Below are 23,870 nucleotides of genomic sequence, written 5' to 3' on the forward strand. Positions count from 1 at the left end.
ATGTTTGATATGTAATATTTAACAGTATCTTAATATTTTGTTGTCATGCTTGTAACTTTTATCACAAATACATTTTACATATGCAGTGTATTTGTGTTTCTTGTTGCTTTTATTTTCATACTGTGTCTTACCAACCTTTGCCCCCATATTGTTATTTTAATCATATCTCATTATCTTATGTCCACAAAGTTATGGAGATGTTTTTTTAGTAGTGTTGTCCAGGTTATATCTTACTGTTATTTGTAGTTTTTTAAATTCCACTCTACAGTTATTATGTATTTTTGAAAGAAAGATATATATATAAAGTAAATATGTTTTCATTTGCAACATGTACAGTGGAGAGAATGTTGGCATTGTATTCAATGCTGTTTTCTTGTAATTGGATGTATTCTGACTGAAATTTCTTCACATGTGGTAGTAATGGAAACCATGCACTATCAAATATAAATAAGCAGATTAAAATGGCTGCTCCCATGTCCTTGAAAAATTAGCTTGAACTAGCGCAAAATACACAAACACTAGCTGTGATTAAAATGAGGAAAATTAATTTGCCAGAGTAGCAATATATAAAAAGTAAGAAAAGTTACTGGATCTTGATCACATTCACCTGAGATACGGATGATAATAAATCTTATTGGACATATTGATGATACAAACCTATTTACCAAGTTTGACCCAAATTCTATAAGAAATACAGTCAGTAGAGAGGTAAAAAATACCCCAGCCAATTAGATGCAAGATCATCTAATTATTATGTGCAAACGTTGCTCATAATAAATCTTACTGCACATATTTATTATATAAGCCTATTTACCAAGTTTCATATCAACTGATATACAGTTCCTCTGGAGGTAAGAAGCTCAGTCAATTAGATGTAAGATCACCTAATCATTATTTGTAAATTGCACTCATAACAAATCTCACTGGACATACTGATGAAGTAGGTCTATTTATCAAGCCTGATCAAAAACAGATAGTACAGAAACTACAATGGCAACAAGCCAGCCAATCTGATATGAGTACTTCTGAAATGTCTACACATTCCTGAACATAGTTTCTGCAACTTCTGTCTTAAGCCCCCCACGTAACAAAATATTATCATTAAACAATAATGAAGTGGAACTATGAAGTCTTAAAATGTTGTATGATCTGATTCTATGGTATTATCAGTCTGTCAGCATCATAGTCATGCAGATGTATTATTTACCTGTGTTGATCTGAACGAGCCGTGGGAATTCATATTGGCATTTAGCCAATTGACAATACCACGGGCATATTCAAGGTCATCAAATTCTAGCTGTGTCAATAGAGCATAGCATGTGGTCTCGGCTGTTTTGGCTGAGGGCAGACTATTGGCTTCACTTTCCAATCCCCAATACCTAAAATCTAGAAGTAACAATTCTATTATTTATTACATAATGTCATGATCATAACAACCCTTTAACCTATTTCACATCTGTAATATTTCACACACACACACACACACAATACTTCCCTTGCCAACCATACATAACCTTCAATTTAAATACATCTTATGCCATACATCTTCACATGAGTTATCTTCTCTCAATAAAGTCTTTATTATTATTATTATTATTATTAACATTATTATTATCACTGACAGGAATAGTGATTTGATTGAATGATATGACTCCAGAAATTCCATTTACCTTGCATATTTTATTGATAATGTTATTCTAAAAATCATGCTTTAAATTATCTGAAATATTTATTTATTTTAGACCCGGGTAAAGCATGGATGATCTTCAGGATGGTGGACTGGTGGAACTGATTTCAGTGGAAGTACATGACATTTTGAAACATCATGACAGCACATGAAAACTGTACATGACAAGTGTTCTCATTAGCAGCTGGAAGCTGGTTCAAAAACTCTGAATTTGTACTGGTCTGTTTTTACAACAATAAAACATTTCTTATTACATTTGTTGCATTAACTAAACTTGTAATGTTAAATCTGAGCCAACTACTTCACAACAAGTTATTAGATGACTGAGCACTAAGTACAAGTTACATGATATCACTGGTCACTTTGGATAGTGATGAGTATAGAACCAATAAACTGGCAAAATACTAATTACACATGCAAGTCTGTAGGCAAGGGAATAACTAAAAAGACTATCATACTTCTTGATCCTGTGAAATAAGTTGCACAGGGTAAAAGGGAAGTATGTTGTCCTAGGTGCTGATCCTGTGACAAAAGTTGCACAGGGTAAAAGGGAAGTATAGTTGTCCTAGGTGCTGATCCTGTGACTTAAATTGCACAGGGTAAAAGGGAAGACTGTTGCCCTAGGTGCTGATCCTGTGACAGAAGTTGCACAGGGTAAAAGGGAAGTATAGTTGTCCTAGGTGCTGATCCTGTGACATAAGTTGCACAGGGTAAAAGGGAAGACTGTTGTCCTAGGTGCTGATCCTGTGACATAAGTTGCACAGGGTAAAATGGAAGTATGTTGTCCTAGGTGCTGATTCTGTGACATAATTTGCACAGGGTAAAAGGGAAGTATGTTGTCCAGATCCTGTGACATAAGTTGCACAGGTTAAAAGGGAAGTATAGTTGTCCTAGGTGCTGATCCTGTGACAGAAGTTGCACAGGGTAAAATGGAAGTATGTTGTCCTAGGTGCTGATCCTGTGACATAAGTTATTAGATGACTGAGCACTAAGTACAAGTTACATGATATCACTGGTCACTTTGGATAGTGATGAGTATAGAACCAATAAACTGGCAAAATACTAATTACACATGCAAGTCTGTAGGCAAGGGAATAACTAAAAAGACTATCATACTTCTTGATCCTGTGAAATAAGTTGCACAGGGTAAAAGGGAAGTATGTTGTCCTAGGTGCTGATCCTGTGACAGAAGTTGCACATGGTAAAAGGGAAGTATTTTGTCCTAGGTGCTGATCCTGTGACATAATTTGCACAGGGTAAAAGGGAAGTATATTGTCCAGATCCTGTGACAGAAGTTGCACAGGGTAAAAGGGAAGTATGTTATCCTAGGTGCTGATCCTGTGACAGAAGTTGCACAGGGTAAAATTATTTTGCCCTATGTGCTGATCTTGTGACAGAAGTTGCATAGGGTAAAAGGGAAGTATGTGATCCTACTTCTTGATCCTATAGCAGATGTGGTAAAAGGGAAGGATTGTAATAATGATAATTGTTCAACTATTAACTGAACTGGTATAACAATTATTAAAATAAAAGTGGTGAGACAACATATAACAACAAAAATGTTACATAAAATGATGCTATTTGTCCAGCCTAGGACATGACCTTTAGTTAAGAGTTGATTTCTTGACACAAACGCCCTTAATAATTATCACTATAGGTTGGGATCCCCCTCCCACTATTCATGTAAGTTCCTTCACAACAGCTTGTGGATTCAACTCTAATGCATACATACACAAATGATGTCACAAAACAAAATACAATATGTGCATCAAAGAAAGTGGATGAATATGTAAGTTGTCATATAAAAGTGAACCATCTTGACCTGAAATTAACTGTGTGATTAACTACAAATGAACCATTGATTTGCCATATCAGCTTTCACTGTAGCATAGGCTGATTTAATTATTCAGTTTTCACTAGATCTTTGTTCATCCCATATCTTTATATTTGTACTTTAATCTCCATTAAGTTATATGTTTCCATATATATATATATATATATATATATATATATATATATATATATATATATATATATATATATATATATATATATATATTAGAACAACAGAGATCCTTCCAGTGGCCTAAATGGTTAAAGCATCCACCTTGGATGCAGGGGATGTGGGTTCAAACCCTTGCCCTGTCATACAAAAGACTTATGAAAATGGTACTAGCATCTGCCTTGCTTGGCACTCAGCATTAAGAGGTTAGTGTTAGAATTGGTCAGCCTGGTGTCAGGATAATGTTACTGGGTGGGACATGATGCTGTGTGTCTGCGGCATGATGCCCCAGTGCTAGACATCACTATAAACTGCCACATTGCAGACATCGTAGCGATATGACTGAAAAATTGTTAAAGCTACGTTAAAAATCAAAATCACATCACATCACAGAGTGCAGCTAAGTAAGAAACAAACAAATCAGTTCACATCTCTCCATGACTATGAAAACCATTGTGATAACTATTGTCTTTGTTAACAATGGTATGCAATGGTATGGCTGTGATTAAAAATATATGTGTGTGTGTGCATGCATGTGTGTGTGTGTGTGTGTGTGTGTGTGTGTGTGTGTGTGTGTGTGTGTCAGGGATTCTGTTACATCAGTATATGCTGGTTTTTACTGGTGAAATTCTTCCCTATAACAAAAATTGAGACTGTCGGTAGCCATGAACTGAAAAACTGTCAGTATTTTAAAGTCTTGAAAGTCAAATGTCCCAACTTCAAAATCTATCAGAAGCTGATCTGTTCTCTTCATGCAACTGTAGTTCCATATAAATGCTGACTTTGATCAATGACTGACAACATCTCAGCATGAGCAGATTCAGTTTATCTCTTTGATGGATTCAGGTGGCATTGATGATATATACATGTGATGTACTTCTGCTTCCCTAATCCCTTAAAATTTGCCTGTTAGGGCTGGAGTTCCATTGTTATAAAATTACTGAAACATAGTACTGGATTCTTTCTGCAGTTTAACACATGAGGGAGCAAAGAAGCCAGTTTCATCAAGTGTCACTGCTAACAAAGCATTTGCCTGAAGCCATCAAAGAGATAAGCTGACTTTTCTTCTGGTGCTATAGAGTGTGACTAATTGCTGGTGTATGAAGCAGTAAAAGTACAGGACCACTACTTCTGCTTGATAGATGTTAATGCATACTTTTATTCTTTTTGTTCAAAACATGCAACCTCATGTTTTTTGCCAATGGACTGGCTTGGTATGGATTTTGCTGCTTTCATTTTATGGATGACATCAAGTCATGTGATCTGTAAACCATGCTGAAGTTGAATGCTTTCACTGGAACTAAGCCACTATAACTGAGCATTGTATGCAGTGCATGTAAACACCCTAACTATTTACTATATAAATGGACTCTGAACCAAAGTTGTTAATTGTTTGTGGATTAATTTAGTGACTGGAATGGGATTATATTATCTGAGTTTCCTCTGACCCTTCCTGCCCCATCTTAGATATTTTGACATTTATGTTGAGACCCCCTGGGGGTCGGAAGATATTGGCTCTTGAAAAGTTGAAGTCTTTGCCACCTAGAGAGAGCCAGATTAATGAAGCATAGAGCACATGACAGCAACACAATACTACTGCACTGTGACATGTGCTCTCTCCTCTTTGAACTTACTATTCTCAATTTTGCTGTGATAGGTTTATGATTGTAGTTCTTGGAATAAATATGTTGAGAATTAAGTACACTTTAGTTCATTTTACAAACACTGTGACTTTCATTTAATATTTTTAAAATTTGTACAACATTAGGAAGGGCTTTTATTGTTGATATAATGTAACTTTTAGACCTTTATGGCATGGACATGTAGACTGCAATATTTGCTTAGTCATGTGACAAACCATGCAAATAGTGACTACCAGGTCAAATTTCATCAATGCTGTAGTTAAGTCTCGTCTCTCAGTATCAAAAACATAACAAATGTTATATTCGCAATTTGGAGTGGGAAGGGTCAGAGGAAACTAGGACTAGGGATACACTACTGTTGGGATGTTGGTTTTAACACTATGTATTATCAATGCAGCTCCTGCAAAGTCAGAAATGCATTCATTTCATTTTTTCTTTTAACATAATTTTCCTGAATTTATGCAAATGATAAATTATGCATTTATGATATTGGCTGATTAACATTAGCACCAGTAAAATTTGGCCTTGTAATGACTTTTCCATCCTTGCCATTATGAAGTACTGCAGGTGCATAACGCAAGCAGAATCTTCGTGTGCGTGGAAACTAATCTTCCCTGAGGTTGCTAGTGCATTGCATAGCATACCTATCCAAGACAAAAATGTGCTCTTCTGCATATAAGAAAATTCTAGCTTCCCATTTGATGGAAAGTTCTAGAAGTCATGAACTAGGAAGAAAACACTCTCAGACTACTTGTGGGACTACAAAACGGTATAAAGATGGAATAAAGTATAATGACAGATAAGTATTACATCATCCAAATTAGTTAATCCTGCCACCACCAAAAACCGCAAGCTTCATTTTAATATCAGTAACACATTACCTCTTACTAATGCATTGCTGAATTTGCCACTGCTAAGGAAGGCTGATGGCCTAAAAAAACTGAAGATAATTACTAACCCGTACATTAGTAATGTCCACTACTGTAAGTTGTTATCAGCTTTGGCCACATTTTGTATCACAAGTACTGGTCCCAAAGAAAATATGCCTTCATGCTAACCATACTTTTTCTGAAATTTGGCATATTCAAAAAGGTTGCCCTACAACCCATAATGGTAGAAATTGAACATTCTCTCTTTGATGAGGAACAGAACAAAGTCAGCCACTGTGCTCATAAAGGCATGGATCGGATTAATGCATTTCCTATTGCACCAATCAATAATGATTCTCCTGTTTACATCATACACCCAGCCTGAATATAACTGGCAACTATGTTTGCAAATGTGTCCTGGCAGATAGATCTCTGGCTGGCTTTTGTGTACTGAGGAATCCTGTATCCATGGTCTCCTTGATAGGGTCTTAATAGGGTGGAGATTTATATTTTAGGTAACTTTAGCAAAGATATACTCCATTGGCAAGTCTGAAACCACTGCATGGATTTTATGGAAACACTTGGCTCTCATAAAATGTTAACCTGCCAGCAAGAGTGACATCTATATCACAAATTCCCAATGATTGTATCTATCAAAGAAGGTCTACTGATGAAAGCCCAATACTGATACAGCCATTCATCTGGAAAGAAGTTGAGATAATAATATTTTTCAAAGATATAACTTTCCATTCAGGAAGAACAGCAATAACAGGGATTTCAAGATGGCTGTAGTCATGCCCATATTGGATATCAGATTGGCGCCATTTTTATTTAAGACCAATTGTACATCATAAGAAGACTTCTGGTCAATATGACCTGTTCAAGTAGAGTTTTGGTAACTAGATTTTTAACATGGTTGCCAAAGTGGCCATATTGGATGCCATTTTTATTAGGAAAACCCAAAGATCATAAGTCTTTTAGTGAAAGCTCATGTTGATAAAACCATCAATTCAGGAATATTAGCTACAAGACTTTCAAGATGGCTGCCCTGGTGGCCATACTGGATGTCAAATAAGTACCGTTTTCATTTATTAGCAAGTAGACATCATAAGAAGTCTTTTAGTGAAAACACCATGTTAATATCATCATCCATTCAGGAAAAGTAGCAATAACAAGATTTTAAAGATGGTTGCCCTGGCAGCCTTAATGGATGTCAGATTAGCACCATTTCCATTTAGAACCAACTAAACCATGGGATGAATTTATGTGTAAAATTTCAAGGCAATCCTCCAAGTAGTTTACAAGAAGTAGTAATAACAAACCATCCATTAGCTCTTCTGGTCTTCCTACAAAAACACAAAATGGATCATGTCGAAATAGATAAGGTAATAGATTTTACCTACATAGATTAGGCTATATGCTTAATGGGCTGAGACAACACATACACCCTTCCTAACCACCATCTGACTAAAGTTAAGTGGTGGGGAAATGGGGAGAAGTGAGTAAAGAACAATATCAAAATTCAGAATGTGTATAACAATCATTTAAAACAGATATTTTGCTACAGTTCTGAATCAAATAACCTTTATATAAAAAATACTGATTAAGCTTTATAACAATTGTTGTTTGATTCATTAAAATTGACATAAGGCTTTATTACTGCAAAGGATAGTAACCTCAAAAATAGGTTACTGATGTAGTCAGGTGACATCTATCGAAGTGCAAGTCCTGTCTTCCTACATTAACAGGTTGAAATACAAAATAAACCTGTTTACTTCTACTACCAATCTGCCTGTAACCAATACAGAGTAATATTTGCTGATGATTGGGCTACAAAATGCATGGATTTTCCTCCCTCTCAAGCTCATGATTGGGCTACAAAATTTACGGAATTTCACCAACTGATAGAGTAATATTTACTGATGATTGGGCTACAAAATACATGAAATTTCACCCACTTACACAAACTTATGATTGGGCTACAAAATGCCAGTAAATTCAACCATTTAACAGAGTAATATTTGCTGATATTTAAGCAACAAAATGCATGGAATTTCATTCATGTACACAAATTCATGACTGCAGGGCTACAAAATACATCAAATTTCAGTCACTTAAACTTGTGATTGGGCAGTGCATTGAATTTCACTCACTTAAACACATGACTGGGCTACAAATGTGCATGGAATTTCACCCACTTTCCCAAACTTCATGTGTTAAGTTTCAGGGGGAATTTTGAAGAGTTAAAAGATCATTTTTTTATTTCCAGATTTAATTTCCACACATATCAATTAGATTATTCCTTAATATACACAAGTATAAACAAACTTAATGTTGTATTTCCCTGATGCTTTGAAGTTATATTGGTGTTAATGTTGTCAAAATGTTCAAAGTTGAAATGCCCCCAATAAAAAAATACTGGATAAGTTATTATCTACCACAGATCAATGAATGTCTCAATTAATTTGTGGCCCAAAAATCATCTGTCCTTCTACCTATGAGGACCACAAGCATTTACCCAAGCAATATCAACCATGGGAAAATCTATATTTAAGATGGTAAAATTCTATCATTTAAAATAGATGGGGGGGGGTCTTGTTGTATACATTAGGGAAGATGTAAATGTAAAAAGGCGACTTGACTTGGAGTCACATGAAATTGAGAGTATCTGGGTGGAAATTTTTCAAAATAATGCAAAATCTTTCCTAGCTGGTTTCATTTATAGACCACCTTCCTCCAAAGCATTTTGGAATGATAACTTTTTGAAACAAATAGAAAGTGTTCTAGCAGAGGAGAAAGAAACATATATACTCGGAGATATAAATAAGGACCTTCTCAATACTCAAATAAGGAACAACTGGATGGAATTTATTGAATCATTAGGCCTAGACCAGCTGGTAAATGAGCCTACAAGGGTAACAGAAAAATCAAGCACTCTTATTGATCACATTTATACTAATCTACCAGACAATGTGGCTTGTGTTAATGTACCAAATGTTGGTCTTAGTGACCACTATCCTACTTTTTTGACAAGAAAGGTTAAATGCAAGAAAAATAAGAAAAATACACATAAAACGATCACTTACAGATCGTTCAAAACTTTTAATGAAGAACAATTTCTCAATGACCTATATAAAGTTCCATGGAGTATGATCCAAAATTTGGATGACATAGATGAAGCCATGAGGGTGTGGACTGACTTATTTATGGATGTAGTATCTAAGCATGCACCACTGAAAGTACATCGAGTAAAGACTGATTTTCAACCTAATTGGCTTACTACTGAAATCCTAGATGCTATGAAAACACGAGACAAACTCAAGGCTATGGAAAACCATGCACAATATAAAGTATGGAGAAATAAAATAACAAGTATGATCAAAAAAGCTAAAAAAACTTATTATCAATCATTACTTGAAAACAAAAAGAGCAACACAAACTCCATTTGGAAAGTCTTCAATGAACTCACTGGAGGAACGCACAAAAAACAGACAAATAAAATTCACTCACTTCTGGTAAATGACACCATAGTCACTGATGAAACTGACATTGCAAATGTTTTCAATGATTTTTTCATCAACATTACCACAAAGTTAAAAGAGCCAGTGATAGAAAACAACTTTAATGAACTGAAAAAGTTCTGCAGCAGTAAAATCTCAAAGGAGGTATGTTTCTCTATCCCACCAGTGTCAAAAAACTTTGTTAAAAAATGTCTCAGTGAACTTGATACCAAGAAAGCTACAGGACTTGATCAGATTGGTCCACGACTCATTAAATCTTCTGCCTTTGCTATTGTAGATAGCATAACATTCATAATTAATTTAAGTATTGCAACCTCATCTGTCCCCAAAATATGGAAAACTGCAAAAGTAACTCTTATTCACAAATCTGGTTCTGAGGATGATGCTGATAACTACCGACCAATTTCAATACTACCAAACTTGTCAAAATTGATTGAAAAACATGTCCATGACTCATTCATGTCATATTTAACCAAACACTTGCTGTTACACCCTAATCAATCAGGCTTTAGACAGAACCATTCCTGTGAGACTGCCTTGATCTCCCTAACTGATAAATGGCTTCAAGCACTTGACCAAGGTAGAATAATAGGAACTGTATTTGTAGATTTCAGGAAAGCTTTTGACATGGTGGATCATGAAATCCTTTTGAAGAAACTGAAAATCTACCAGTGTGATGAAAGAACAATTAGATGGTTTACTTCATACTTAAATGAGAGAACACAACATGTTTACATAAATAATGTTCCGTCTGAACCTGAAACAATTAGATATGGAGTACCACAAGGCTCAATTCTAGGTCCACTACTATTCATTTTATTTATTAATGACCTACCACTTTTACTAAGAGACTCAATATCATCTACAGATCTCTATGCAGATGACACAACATTGTCAGACATCCAAAACACAAAGCATGAGCTCGAAATTTCTTTACAGAATGCACTAAACAAACTGGAAAACTGGTGCACATGTAATGGCATGGTGGTAAATACTGGTAAAACTAAAATATTACTTATCTCAACACGGCAAAGAAGGACAAATCTTGATAGTGATGAACTATGTCTGACATGGAAGGATACAAATCTGCAAATAGTCTGTCATGATAGGCTACTTGGTGTTCTGGTAGATAATAACCTATCATGGACTGAACATATCAAACATACCAGTAAAAAAGTCAATTCAAGTTTATGGCTTCTCAGTAGGATAAGACATTTTCTCCCTGAAAGGCACAGGAAACTATTTTATAACAGTTACATACAACCCTATTTGGACTACTGTAGTACAGTATGGGGTAATTCAAATGATAAAAACATAGCAAAGCTGGCACATCTTCAAAAAAGAGCATTTGGGCTAATATCAATCCAGAAAGAAAGCAAGGAAAGTTTAGCTGGTAGGTTAAAAATATTACCTATTAAAGACCGAATCTGTTTGAGAAAAGCCAAATTAATGTACAGGATATCTCAGAATAGTGCTCCTGAATATTTACAATCACTATTCCAGTATAGGCTACCTGGTAATACTCCCCACCTGCGATCCATGTCTACCAAACAATATAAAATTCCCAAACCAAATAAGGAGTTATTTAAAAAAAGTTTCCAATACTCTGGAACTCTGCTCTGGAATAGTATTCCAGCTGAGATTAGAAATGCCCACTCTATTTCCTTCTTCCAAACCCAATATATTCAGTGGCTTCAGAGATGCAGCTTAAATAAATAAATTCCTTTGTATGAGGGCCTCAAGGTAGATTAGTTTTTAGCTAATTGTGTTACCCTCTTTAAATAAGGTCATTATTATTATTATTATTATTATTATTATGTCTCTTTTTAGTATGTCTTACTTCAATACCACATGAAAACACAGATAATCTGGTGAAAGTGGTACATATACACTTGAGTATGTACACATCTAAACATGAAGGTAATTTATTCTAAACCAATCTCCTTCAACTCCATGCAAATAATTTCATATCCATTTGCACTCCAAGAAATGGAGTCACATTCATTGATCTTGTACCCATGATATCAGGTTCAAGATCAAATATGGTAAAGAAAATTCTCAATTCCATGAAAACACCCACAGATAAAACTAAGTGAAAGTGGTTGATATACACTGCGATGTACACACTCTGTCTATGCATGAAAGTACACTGGGATGTATACACATTGTCTATGCATGAAAATACACTGGGATGTATACACATTGTCTATGCATAAAATACACTGGGATGTATACACATTGTCTATGCATGAAAGTACACTGGGATGTATACACATTGTCTATGCATGAAAGTACACTGGGATGTATACACATTGTCTATGCATGAAAATACACTGGGATATATACACATTGTCTATGCATGAAAATACAATTTGACCAATTTTAGTAAATGGCTTGGCTAATGTTAATCCCATGCCATGAATTTAGAACCCCAAAAGCCTCTTGGTAATCTTGACCAACTGTATGAAAATACATGCTGGTTATTGGATAAATCTATTTCTGAATGGAGTGACTACTATAAGAATGACCCATTTCCTAAAGGACACATGGGAAAATAGTTTGATTTACGCTCATGTCAGACTAATTTGTTTACCTAGATTCACTGCAATCAACAGACGTCAATGTAAGGCGAAAAAAGATGTGTAAGGATTAACATTAACCAAACTGCTCATTTGAAATGGAAATGGATATGATAGTTTTCCACAGAGATGCAGAAGGCTGGAGGAAAAATTCACAATATTTGAAAAATTTACATTATTTTCATGCAAATTTTAGCAATATTGCACTTTAATCAAGCCAGATCAAGGGTGGGACACAAGCTGCTGAGGGTCCTAGAGAGAACTAGAATCATTATAAACCTGGTAACCTGTAACACTAAATGCAACCATTTATCAACTTACCTTGTCCTGCTGTTCTGCTCAGCTCTTTGAGTCGGTTGTTGGCATCTGTCATGTGAGGACTTTTCGATATGGCTAGTGCATAGGCTGCAATTGCTAGGACATACATGTCATTCATGTTTTTATAATTTCCTTCCACATATTTCATGGCCTTGTCAATTCCAGCATTCACTGTCTGGGATACCTATATGACGAGCAAAAAAAAATAATAAGACATTTCCCTCAAAGAGACTTGAGCATTTTACTGGCTGAAAAGAATTCTGAAGAAACCACATAAAGTACTTTTCTTCCCTTCTTTTATTCTTCTTAACTGCTCAGCACTGAATTTATGTATTGTTTTAGAAACTCTAATACCACAATATGACCACATACTTAGATAGCATATCACTAAACTTGTCTCAGAAAATGTCCAATATAACCATAATAAGTTTGGTTAAATCTATAAGTAAAATATTTTGAAATAAAGGCCATCATATTCTTTCTTCAGATATATCCACAAACTGAAAAATGATAAAACTCTATCCATACTTGACTTTATTATCATGCATAACAGCCAGTACAGCTAAAATGCCAAGTAAAGAACTTTAACCTTAAGTGCTAGCAATCAAGTGTTCATTATTATGCAACCAATTATAAAATCATGGCAAAATCCACTTGTATCAGTAGAAGTCACTGTATTTATTATCTCAGTCAAATACAAAAATGCAAGCCATGATCTTTGACTTGACCGCAAGTTAAACTCGATCTATTTAAAAAAATTCTTCACAAAGGTGCCATATGTTGGTGGCTACATCTGTACCATTTCAAAACCAATTAAATATTGCAAGAAGTGTTCCAGTGAAAACCACATGTAAAGGTCACTTTTGGGGGGAAAGAGGAGTTGAGATGATTAAAATACCATGATGGAGTCATTAGAAGTCTTTCAGTGAAAATCATAGATCAGTATGACCTTCCATTCTGAAGACGCAGCAATGGAAATTTAATGGTGGCTATAATGCAAGTCAGGTTGAAACCATTTGTACTGAAGACCAACCAGAGATCAATCTTAAGGTCAAAATTTCATGTTCATCTTTTGAGGAGGAATAGTGATAAGAGTTTCAAGATGGCCACCATGGTAACCTTATTGGATGTCTGATGGCATGTCCTACAGGCACAAACTTCATTTAGGACCAAATATAGGTCATAATAAGTCTTTAAGTGAAAACCAATTGCCAATATGTCCTTCTGTTCAGAAGGAGTAGCATTAACAAGACTTTCACAAATAATATGTGATACCAGATTAAAACCAATTTTAATTAAGACCAACTAGACAGTATAGGAAGTCTTATAGTGAAAGCCCCATGTCAATATGACCATCCATTCAAGAGTAGTAGCAATAGCATTTTTTTCAAGATGGCCACAGCAGAGGCCCTTTGGATATCTGTGGATCTGTTTTCATTTAAACCAACTAGACACCGTAAGAAGTTTTTTTTACATATAGCAAAAACCCAATGTAAAAGCAACAGTCATTCTGGGGAAATAACAATAAAAAAATTTTCAAAATGATTTCTGAGGTAGTCATGTTGGATATCAGATAACTCTATTTACACTTAGAATCAACCAAACATCATAAAAATGTTTCTGTGAAAACCCCATGCCGATACAGCCATCTGAGCAAAAGTAATAGTGGTAACAAGATTTTCAACATGGCTGCCTTTTTGGATGTCCAACAGGCATCATTTGTAATCATGACCATTAAACCTTTGCTTGAATTTGTTTGTAAAGCATCATGGCAATCCTCCCTTCAGCTTAGGAGGAGTAGTAGTATCAAAGTTGTGCTAAAAGACAATGGATGATGGAACCCAGATGATATATAGAAGGCTCTTCTGTTCTGTGTTCAGTAGAGTCAATAAATAAGTTATTGGCATCATTCAAGGTATTCATCAGATGTATGTATAAACTAGGTTTGATAAAAACCTAGTCATATTTGTTAGTTCTATCATGCCCACAAGCTATCACAGATATAATCCAAAGTCATGACCTTTGACCATGAAATCACAATAAAAAGTGAAAACTATCAACTTCTTTATTGAAACAAAAATTATACACAAAGACTGGTCAAAGTTCCTATTTGTACAACTCAGTGTTCGTTAAAGTAATGAAATACAAAAATGGATACAATGACCTCTGACTTGAACCCACGGTCAAGTAGGTCTGGCTTTTATACTAATTCAAACAAGTGTGGACAGGCTTTAAGGTCATATCTACACATAATTTTGGAACACATGTTTTAGTGAAGACTCTAGGCCAATGCCACCGTTCAGTCAAGTTGGCTACTTTTAAAATGGTTCCCATGTTGAAGGTCAGATCAGAACCATTTTCATTCATAATCAACTACATATTGTTCTAATGTTTAGTTGAAAGCCCATGGTGACACAAACCATTACTTCAGAATCAGCAGCCATACAAAGATTTTCATGTCCATCCAATAAACCATTTTTGCAGTCAAATCAGCGTAATTTTAACACGAAAGGAACAACATACTGCTAGAAGTGTTTTGGTGAAAATGACACATAGAAAGGTCATTCATTTAGAAGGGGTCATCCATTTAGAAAGGGTCATCCATTTAGAAAGGTCATTCATTTAGAAAGGTCATTCATTTAGAAGGGGCATCCATAACAAGAAATTCATACTGAAAACTCTTGTGGCCATTTGGATGGTCATAATGGCACTGTTTACATTTAAGAACAACTGCATATCATAATAAGAGTTTTGGTGAAAATGATACATAGAAAGGGTCATCCATTTAGAAGGGGTATCCATAACAAGAAATTCATACTGAAAACTCTTGTGGCCATTTGGATGGTCATAATGGCACTGTTTACATTTAAGAACAACTGCATATCATAATAAGAGTTTTGGTGACAACTCCATGTATGTTTTTACAGGATTAATTCTATGTAAGCACATTAATTGCTGTATGGTGCCAATGAAATGTTAATTCTAAACATGTAAAGCAACTAAAAATTGCAAAAAAGCTAGGAAGAAAAATCCTTTAAGATAAATGTTAATTTGATGTCCTACAAGATAAAAGATAAATGGTAACTGATGGTATTCCTCAAAGACGATGGAAATAAAGGATCAAATATTTTTTTATTTTATATAAGCCACATTCTTTTAACTTGTCCAAGATTTTCTCTGATAATATATTATCTTAAAACTTCCTTACTGACTTCACATGAAAATGAAAAAACTCCTGTCTGATGTGGATGGTAGTCTATGCACTCAACAAGAATGTGTTCCTGTGGACACTGTCAAAGTCTGCACTCTACCCGAGTCTCACACATAAGGTGGTATTCAAAGGTCACCTGTATGTGTCTTACATGCAAGCACTCACACATAAGGTGGTATTCAAGGGTCACCTGTATGTGTCTTACATGCAAGCACTCACACATAAGGTGGTATTCAAGGGTCATATGTACGTGTCTCATATGCAAGCACTCACACATAAGGTGGTATTCAAGGGTCATCTGTATGTGTCTTACATGCAAGCACTCACACATAAGGTGGTATTCAAGGGTCACCTGTATGTGTCTTACACGCAAGCACTCACACATAAGGCAGTATTCAAGGGTCATCTGTATGTGTCTTATATGCAAGCACTCACACATAAGGTGGTATTCAAGGGTCATCTGTATGTGTCTTATATGCAAGCACTCACACATAAGGAGGCATTCAAGGATCATCTGTATGTGTCTTATATGCAAGCACTCACACATAAGGTGGTATTCAAGGGTCATCTGTATGTGTCTTATATGCAAGCACTCACACACAAGATGGTATTCAAGGGTCATCTGTATGTGTCTTATATGCAAGCACTCACACACAAGATGGTATTCAAGGATCATCTGTGTGTCTTATATGCAAGCACTCACACATAAAGTCATATTCAAGGATCTTCTGTATGTGTCTTATATGCAAGCACTCACACATAAGGTGGTATTCAAGGGTCATCTGTATGTGTCTTATATGCAAGTACTCACACATAAGGTGGTATTCAAGGGTCATCTGTATGTGTCTTATATGCAAGCACTCACACATAAGGTGGTATTCAAGGGTCACCTGTATGTGTCTTACATGCAAACACTCACACATAAGGCAGTATTCAAGGGTCATCTGTATGTGTCTTATATGCAAGCACTCACACATAAGGCATTATTCAAGGGTCATCTGTATGTGTCTTATATGCAAGCACTCACACGACACCTGTATGTGTCTTATATGCAAGCACTCACTCATAAGGTGGTATTCAAGGGTCATCTGTATGTGTCTTACATGCAAGCACTCACACATAAGGTGGTATTCAAGGGTCATCTGTATGTGTCTTATATGCAAGCACTCACACATAAGGTGGTATTCAAGGGTCACCTGTATGTGTCTTACATGCAAGCACTCACACATAAGGCAGTATTCAAGGGTCACCTGTATGTGTCTTACATACAAGCACTCACACATAAGGCAGTATTCAAGGGTCATCTGTATGTGTCTTAAATGTAAGCACTCACACATAAGGTGGTATTCAAGGGTCATCTGTATGTGTCTTATATGCAAGCACTCACACATAAGGTGGTATTCAAGGGTCATCTGTATGTGTCTTATATGCAAACAGTACAGTATTGCATTATCTCTGAGATGGCTGCCATTCTGGTACTAATTTCATTCAGTACAGGTCATAACAAATCATTAAGAAAACTCAATGTCAAAGTCACCATTCATGGAGCAGGAGTAGCAATAACAATATTTTCAAGATGCCAATATGGTGGTCATGTTGGATGTCATATCAACACTTTTCATACAGGACCATCAACATGTTAAAAGCAGTCTTGTAGTAAGAATCACATGTTGATATGACTATATGTTCCTGAGGTAAGATATTACTTCATTCAAGACAATTTACATACTCTTTCAGTGGAAATACCATGTCAATATAACAGGAGCAACAATTAAGAACTTAAATATGACAACTGTAGTGCCCATATTGAATGTCAAATAAGCTCACTTTTCATCTTAAACCTGTCTTCTATCTCAAGGTCATCTTGAACCTGTCTTCTATCTCAAGGTGAAATGGGGCATTTTGTTCCTATCTCCATCTGGGTCAACATGACTTTATGATTGTGAATCGGTCATCATGTCTCCACTCATAGGGAAGTGGGGGCAGTACTAACCCATTGTTCCTCTATTTGGAGAGAAAAACTGACAAATTCCTCTCAATGCAGGAGGAGATAAGTTACAGCAACTCTACTTTTTCTTTGATATTATGGATGGAAGGGATGACATGGGTCTATAGCTATGAGAAAGTCAGCTATGCAGTCATTTGAGGAAAGGCAGACATGGTCAACTCACCATTGGGTGGTGAGGTCCTCAAGCCCCTTAGGTATTGCACAGGAACATAGAGAAGGGGTTGTCAACATAATCTCCATAGGGATTGAACAGTAATATGCGGTTGGGTATCATCCTAATCCACTTTCCTACACCAATGGTCATAACCCAGTGCCTAGCACTAATGACCAGTGCCAAATCCCACTGATCAGTGACCAGCGCTTTGTGACTGTTTCTTGATGCATTTTCTGGTGACCATTGCTAGGTGCCTGGTGAACAGTAATCAGGGAATGATTGGTCAGTTGGTGATGGCCTAAAGGAGGAGACCATTTGGAATTAAAGTTTGAATGAATGAGATCATCTTGATCTGTAAACATGTAGGCAGGATTCGCTACTGGGAGATCAGATCAGCACCATTTTAATTTAGGATCAACTACACATCATGAGAAGACCTTTGCCTAAAACCCCAAAGCCAAAGTGACTACCCATTCTGGAGTAGTGACAAAAATTCAAAAATTGCCCTGGCAGCCATATTTGATGTTGGACAGGTGTTGGGAGGTGGGGCCATTTTCACTTTGGACCAAGCAGACCTAATGTGAATATGCATGTCAAGTTTTAAGACAGTTTTCCCACTCAATATTGACAGATCTACTTATTATAAGTACTTCCTGATTTCAATCAGATTGGATTGGCACTATTTTCAATTAAGACCAATTACATATTGTAAGATATCTTATTATAGTGCAAACTCCATGTCAAGATGAACATCTGTTCAGAAGATGCAATGATAACCTGACATGAGAAGTCTTATTATAGTGCAATCTCCATGTCAAGAAGCAATGATAACCTGACATCATGAGAAGTCTTTGGGTAAAAGCCTCATCCCTATCCATTAGTGAAAAGTTCTGATAACAAGATTTAAAAAATGGCCACTATGGTGGTCATACTAGATATTTTATTTAAGACCAATTAGATCCAAGAATAATTTTGTAAAGTTTCATAGCAACACTCCCCATGGTTTGAGATGGGTAGCAATAACATTCACAGACAGATTCCAGGCTATTGCATAAGCTCTTCTGGTTTAAGAACATCAAAACTAAAAGTAAAGCCAGGCATCGAAGTGACCCAAAGTCAAAGCCTAGCAGAATAACCAGTACTGAAGGCAATGGTTTAAAGAATGTATGACTGCCATGATGAAAACCAGTAATTGTATTCTGACATGAAAAAAAATATTTATGACAGTCTCTTCCACAGTCTACTACTGGCACTAATTTCCACACTTTACCATTGACACTAATTTCCTCACTTTACCATTGGCACTCATTTCCACACTTTACCACTGGCACTCATTTCCACAGTTTGCTAGAAATTCTTGTAATAACTGATTACTCTCACTGTGGCTGCAATTACCAATGAGAAGTTTTAATTTCACCACTTCATGATTTTGTCACAGCAATTATCCCAATAGCTTCAGAGTAGTTATAATAAACTTGTGCTAATGGATGAATCTACAATAACAATACAATACATAAGCTCTTCTGGACCTTTGCCAGTAAAGATAAAAATAAAGATAGGCAAACAAGTGAATTAACTCTGGTTATAATAACTGATTACCAGCAACTGTCAAAATAATAACACCAAAGCAAACATTATTGATGAGAATAATTCATAAAGGTTACACGTTTTAAGAACTGAATTAAATCCTATAATCCATGGTCTGGATATCAAAATCACTTACCATGTCTGGTGTTCTACATTCCTGCAAAGTGATCAGGGTAAAAGCTGTCAGAAAGAGGTGGCCTGTATCTGTACCCTAAATATAGGAAAAAGCCAGGAATAAAAATGATCTAACTGTTAAAACACACAAAATATCTTTAACAGCAAAGAATGGCATATCATTATAATGAAGGTGACATATATTCAAATTAATTCAAAAAGAAATGTGAACACCACATCATAAAGATAATTTTGTTCTTCACACTTTACTTTTAGGTATTTTCAGCTGAGTAGCATTTAACAAGGTTGCAACTCAGATGAACTGAATAAAGGCAAGTGTAGAGCAAGTAAGCAGATGGACAGGATGGTGTCAACATTTCTTTGTTAATATTATCCATATGCTGAATTGATTTTCAACAAGATTTGATACCAAACCATCTCTTTTTTAAGTTCACAGGCAAAATGGACCATTAGCATTATCACATATTTGACAGAGTTATGGCACTTTGTGTGCAAAAATGCACCCAAATGATCTGCTATATGCTGTGGTGTTAACAAATTTATGAACTTGTACCATTTTTATTTAATTATCATACATGCCAACCCCGAGAGAGGTATACACGTAATTTTTGCAAACACAAGTTAGCCTAAATAAATCCATTCAAAACTTAAACGCATTCTTGTGATGTCATTTTGAACTTGTGGGTCAGCTTGTACACAGGTCATGCACTTTTTAGTGTTTATTCTTATTCAGTTGGGGGTGGTGGCTTGTACACAAATGAGCTTATATGCAAGTATATACAGCAATATACATTTATTAGACTTTCATTCTCAATTAGTTTCTTAATATAAATAGTAGAAAGAGTCACATTTTCATCTTTACAATAGCCTGAGAAATAGGAAACAATCAGCTTATTTGCTTACATATAAATTAAACCCTGCCTCTCCAGCATCCAACACGTATCTCGCAATGGAGATGAATCTACAGTAACAGTGTGAGTACAATGATTTGTCAACATTTTTGATGATAGCCATAATACATACTAGGATCCACTACAAGTGCAAGAGCAGTTGCATTAACCAGATTCAACTGCTGGAAGTAAAAAAATTGCAAGAATTCATAGAGAAGCAAAATCTTTGTAAGCATTTACATCTTTACATTATGACCACAAAAATGACCAAGTTTCATGGCAATCCATCAAAAACTGGTACCAGTTGCACTAAAACATTGTCATTCACTGCATCTAGCTGTCCAATTAAAAATGGGCAATAACTCTTAAAAGAATCACAGAAGCAACAAGATTGTAAACATGTGCATCTTTATATTATAAGCCCAACACTGATAAAGTGTCACAGCAATCCATAAAAACTGGGGGGGGGGAGTCCAGTTGCACTGTCATGCACTGCATTAAGATACAAGACAAAAAGGGCAATAACTAACAAAAACTGCATGAGCAAAGTAATTTGTTGCCATGATCATCTTTAGGTGTGGACAATTCTATTTACCAGGTTTCATGACAGTTCATCATAAACTACTGAGACTTGCTGTGCTATTAAGTTACAGGATAAAAACATAGTTTAGACATTTCCAAATAGTTGTTTCTCAAGGACTTTCTAAAGACTTCTGAAAATTTTCAAGGTATATTCTTTCTAATTGAAATGGAACTTCCCATTTCATATTTTGCTTACATGGAAAGGTACAAAAGCAAAAATCATAAGCAGACCGTTACAGCAAAAGAATGTTATTCCATCTGGTAACTACCTGTGTTGTGTGTCATTTGATCTGCAGTGTTATCCATTCTAATTTATTTATTCATGACTAAATTGCAAGGCATTCCGTAACTGTCAGTAGCCAGGTAATTTACCCATAAGTGAAGTTTCATCATTTCAAATTCTTGCCTTGAATTAGCACTTAAATAAGCCTCCCTGTAGAGTTAATCAACATGAATCAATACTGTAATCTGGAGTCATGGGATACAAAACATATGGACACTTAATTTTACCTGCATTTGTCTATGGTACACATGAAATTCCTCTTTAAACCTGCTTGCTAACCATTCCAAACCTGGCCAGATATCATCTTCCTGTTTTAAAACATCACTGAGTTTATCCACTTGACAGAACACCTTCAGTACAAAAGCTGTCAACCTGGAATGGTTAATTCATTGTGAATTATCAAGGATGTATGACTGTAATGGGGTTACTTGGGGTTGGGCTTAGGGATGGGATTGGGAAGATCAAGTTGTATGACTCTGATGAGGTCAGTTGATACTGGGTTTAGGAAGTCAGCAAGATCAAGTTTGTATGACTGTAATGGGGTTACTTGGGGTTGGGCTTAGGGATGGGATTGGGAAGATCAAGTTGTATGACTCTCATGGGGTCAGTTGAAATTGGGTTTGGGAAGTCAGCAAGATCAAGTTTGTATGACTGTGATGGGGTCATTTGGTATGGGTTTAGGAAGTCAGCAAGATCAAGTTTGTATGATTGTGATGGGGTCATTTCGTATTGGGTTAAGGAAGTCCGCAAGATCAAGTTTATATGACTGTGATGGGGTCATTTGGTATTGGGTTTAGGAAGTCAGCAAGATCAAGTCTGTATGACTGTGATGGGGTCATTTGGTATTGGGTTAGGGAAGTCCGCAAGATCAAGTCTGTATGACTGAAATGGGGTTACTTGGGGTTGGGCTTAAAGATGGGATTGGGAAGATCAAGTTGTATGACTTTCATGGGGTCGGTTGATATTGGGTTTGGGAAGTCAGCAAGATCAAGTTTGTATGACTGTGATGGGGTCATTTGGTATGGGTTTAGGAAGTCAGCAAGATCAAGTTTGTATGACTGTGATGGGGTCATTTGGCATTGGGTTAGGGAACTCAGCAAGATCAAGGTTGTATGATTGTGATGGGGTCATTTGGTATTGGGTTAGGGAAGTCCGCAAGATCAAGTTTGTATGACTGTGATGGGGTCATTTGGTATTGGGTTTAGGAAGTCAGCAAGATCAAGTCTGTATGACAGTGATGGGGTCATTTGGTATTGGGTTTAGAAGTCAGCAAGATCAAGGTTGTATGACTGTGATGGGGTCATTTGGTATTGGGTCTGGGAAGTCAGCAAGATCAAGGTTGTATGACTGTGATGGGATCATTTGGTATTGGGTTAGGGAAGTCAGCAAGATCAAGGTTGCATGACTGATGGGGTCATTTGGTATTGGGTTAGGGAAGTCAGCAAGATCAAGGTTATATGACTGTGATGGGGTCATTTGGTATTGGGTCTGGGAAGTCAGCAAGATCAAGTTTGTATGACTGTGATGGGATCATTTGGTACAGTGTTTGGGAAGTCAGCAAGATCAAGTTTGTATGACTGTGATGGGGTCATTTAGTATTGGGTTTGGGAAGTCAGCAAGATCAAGTTTGTATGACTGTGATGGGATCATTTGGTATTGGGTTAGGGAAGTCAGCAAGATCAAGGTTGTATGATTGTGATGGGGTCATTTGGTATTGGGTCTGGAAAGTCAGCAAGATCAAGTTTGTATGACTGTGATGGGGTCATTTAGTATTGGGTTTGGGAAGTCAGCAAGATCAAGGTTGTATGATTGTGATGGGGTAATTTGGTATTGGGTTTGGGAAGTCAGCAAGATCAAGTTTGTATGACTGTGATGGGGTCATTTAGTATTGGGTTTGGGAAGTCAGCAAGATCAAGTTTGTATGACTGTGATGGTGTCATTTGGTATTGGGTTTGGGAAGTCAGCAAGATCAAGGTTGTATGATTGTGATGGGGTCATTTGGTATTGGGTCTGGGAAGTCAGCACGATCAAGTTTGTATGACTGTGATGGGGTCATTTGGTATTGGGTTAGGGAAGTCAGCAAGATCAAGGTTGTATGATTGTGATGGGGTCATTTGGTATTGGGTTTGGGAAGTCAGCAAGATCAAGTTTGTATGACTGTGATGGGGTCATTTGGTATTGGGTTTGGGAAGTCAGCAAGATCAAGTCTGTATGACTGATGGGGTCATTTGGTATTGGGTTTGGGAAGTCAGCAAGATCAAGTTTGTGTGACTGTGATGGGGTCATTTGGTATTGGGTTTGGGAAGTCAGCAAGATCAAGGTTGTATGATTGTGATGGGGTCATTTGGTATTGGGTCTGGGAAGTCAGCAAGATCAAGTTTGTATGACTGTGATGGGGTCA

The 23,870-nt window shown here is 36.3% G+C and overlaps 1 protein-coding gene across 1 annotated transcript in view; it reads right to left on the bottom strand.

The window, feature by feature from the left end:
• The window catches only part of LOC149801208 (complement C3-like), a 346,536-nt gene that overhangs the window by 96,489 nt on the left and 226,177 nt on the right, over window positions 1-23,870 (bottom strand). The window contains exons 25-28 of the mRNA XM_089955247.1: window positions 21,697-21,841; window positions 19,716-19,790; window positions 12,623-12,803; window positions 1,208-1,386 (exon numbers count right to left, since the gene is read on the bottom strand). Of these exons, the coding sequence (XP_089811373.1) occupies window positions 1,208-1,386; window positions 12,623-12,803; window positions 19,716-19,790; window positions 21,697-21,841 (580 nt within the window). The remainder of the gene's footprint in view (window positions 1-1,207; window positions 1,387-12,622; window positions 12,804-19,715; window positions 19,791-21,696; window positions 21,842-23,870) is intronic.

This window comes from Sinohyriopsis cumingii, chromosome 4 (genome assembly GCF_028554795.1).
Source record: "Sinohyriopsis cumingii isolate HCF-2022 chromosome 4, ASM2855479v2, whole genome shotgun sequence".
NCBI lineage: Eukaryota > Metazoa > Mollusca > Bivalvia > Unionida > Unionidae > Sinohyriopsis > Sinohyriopsis cumingii.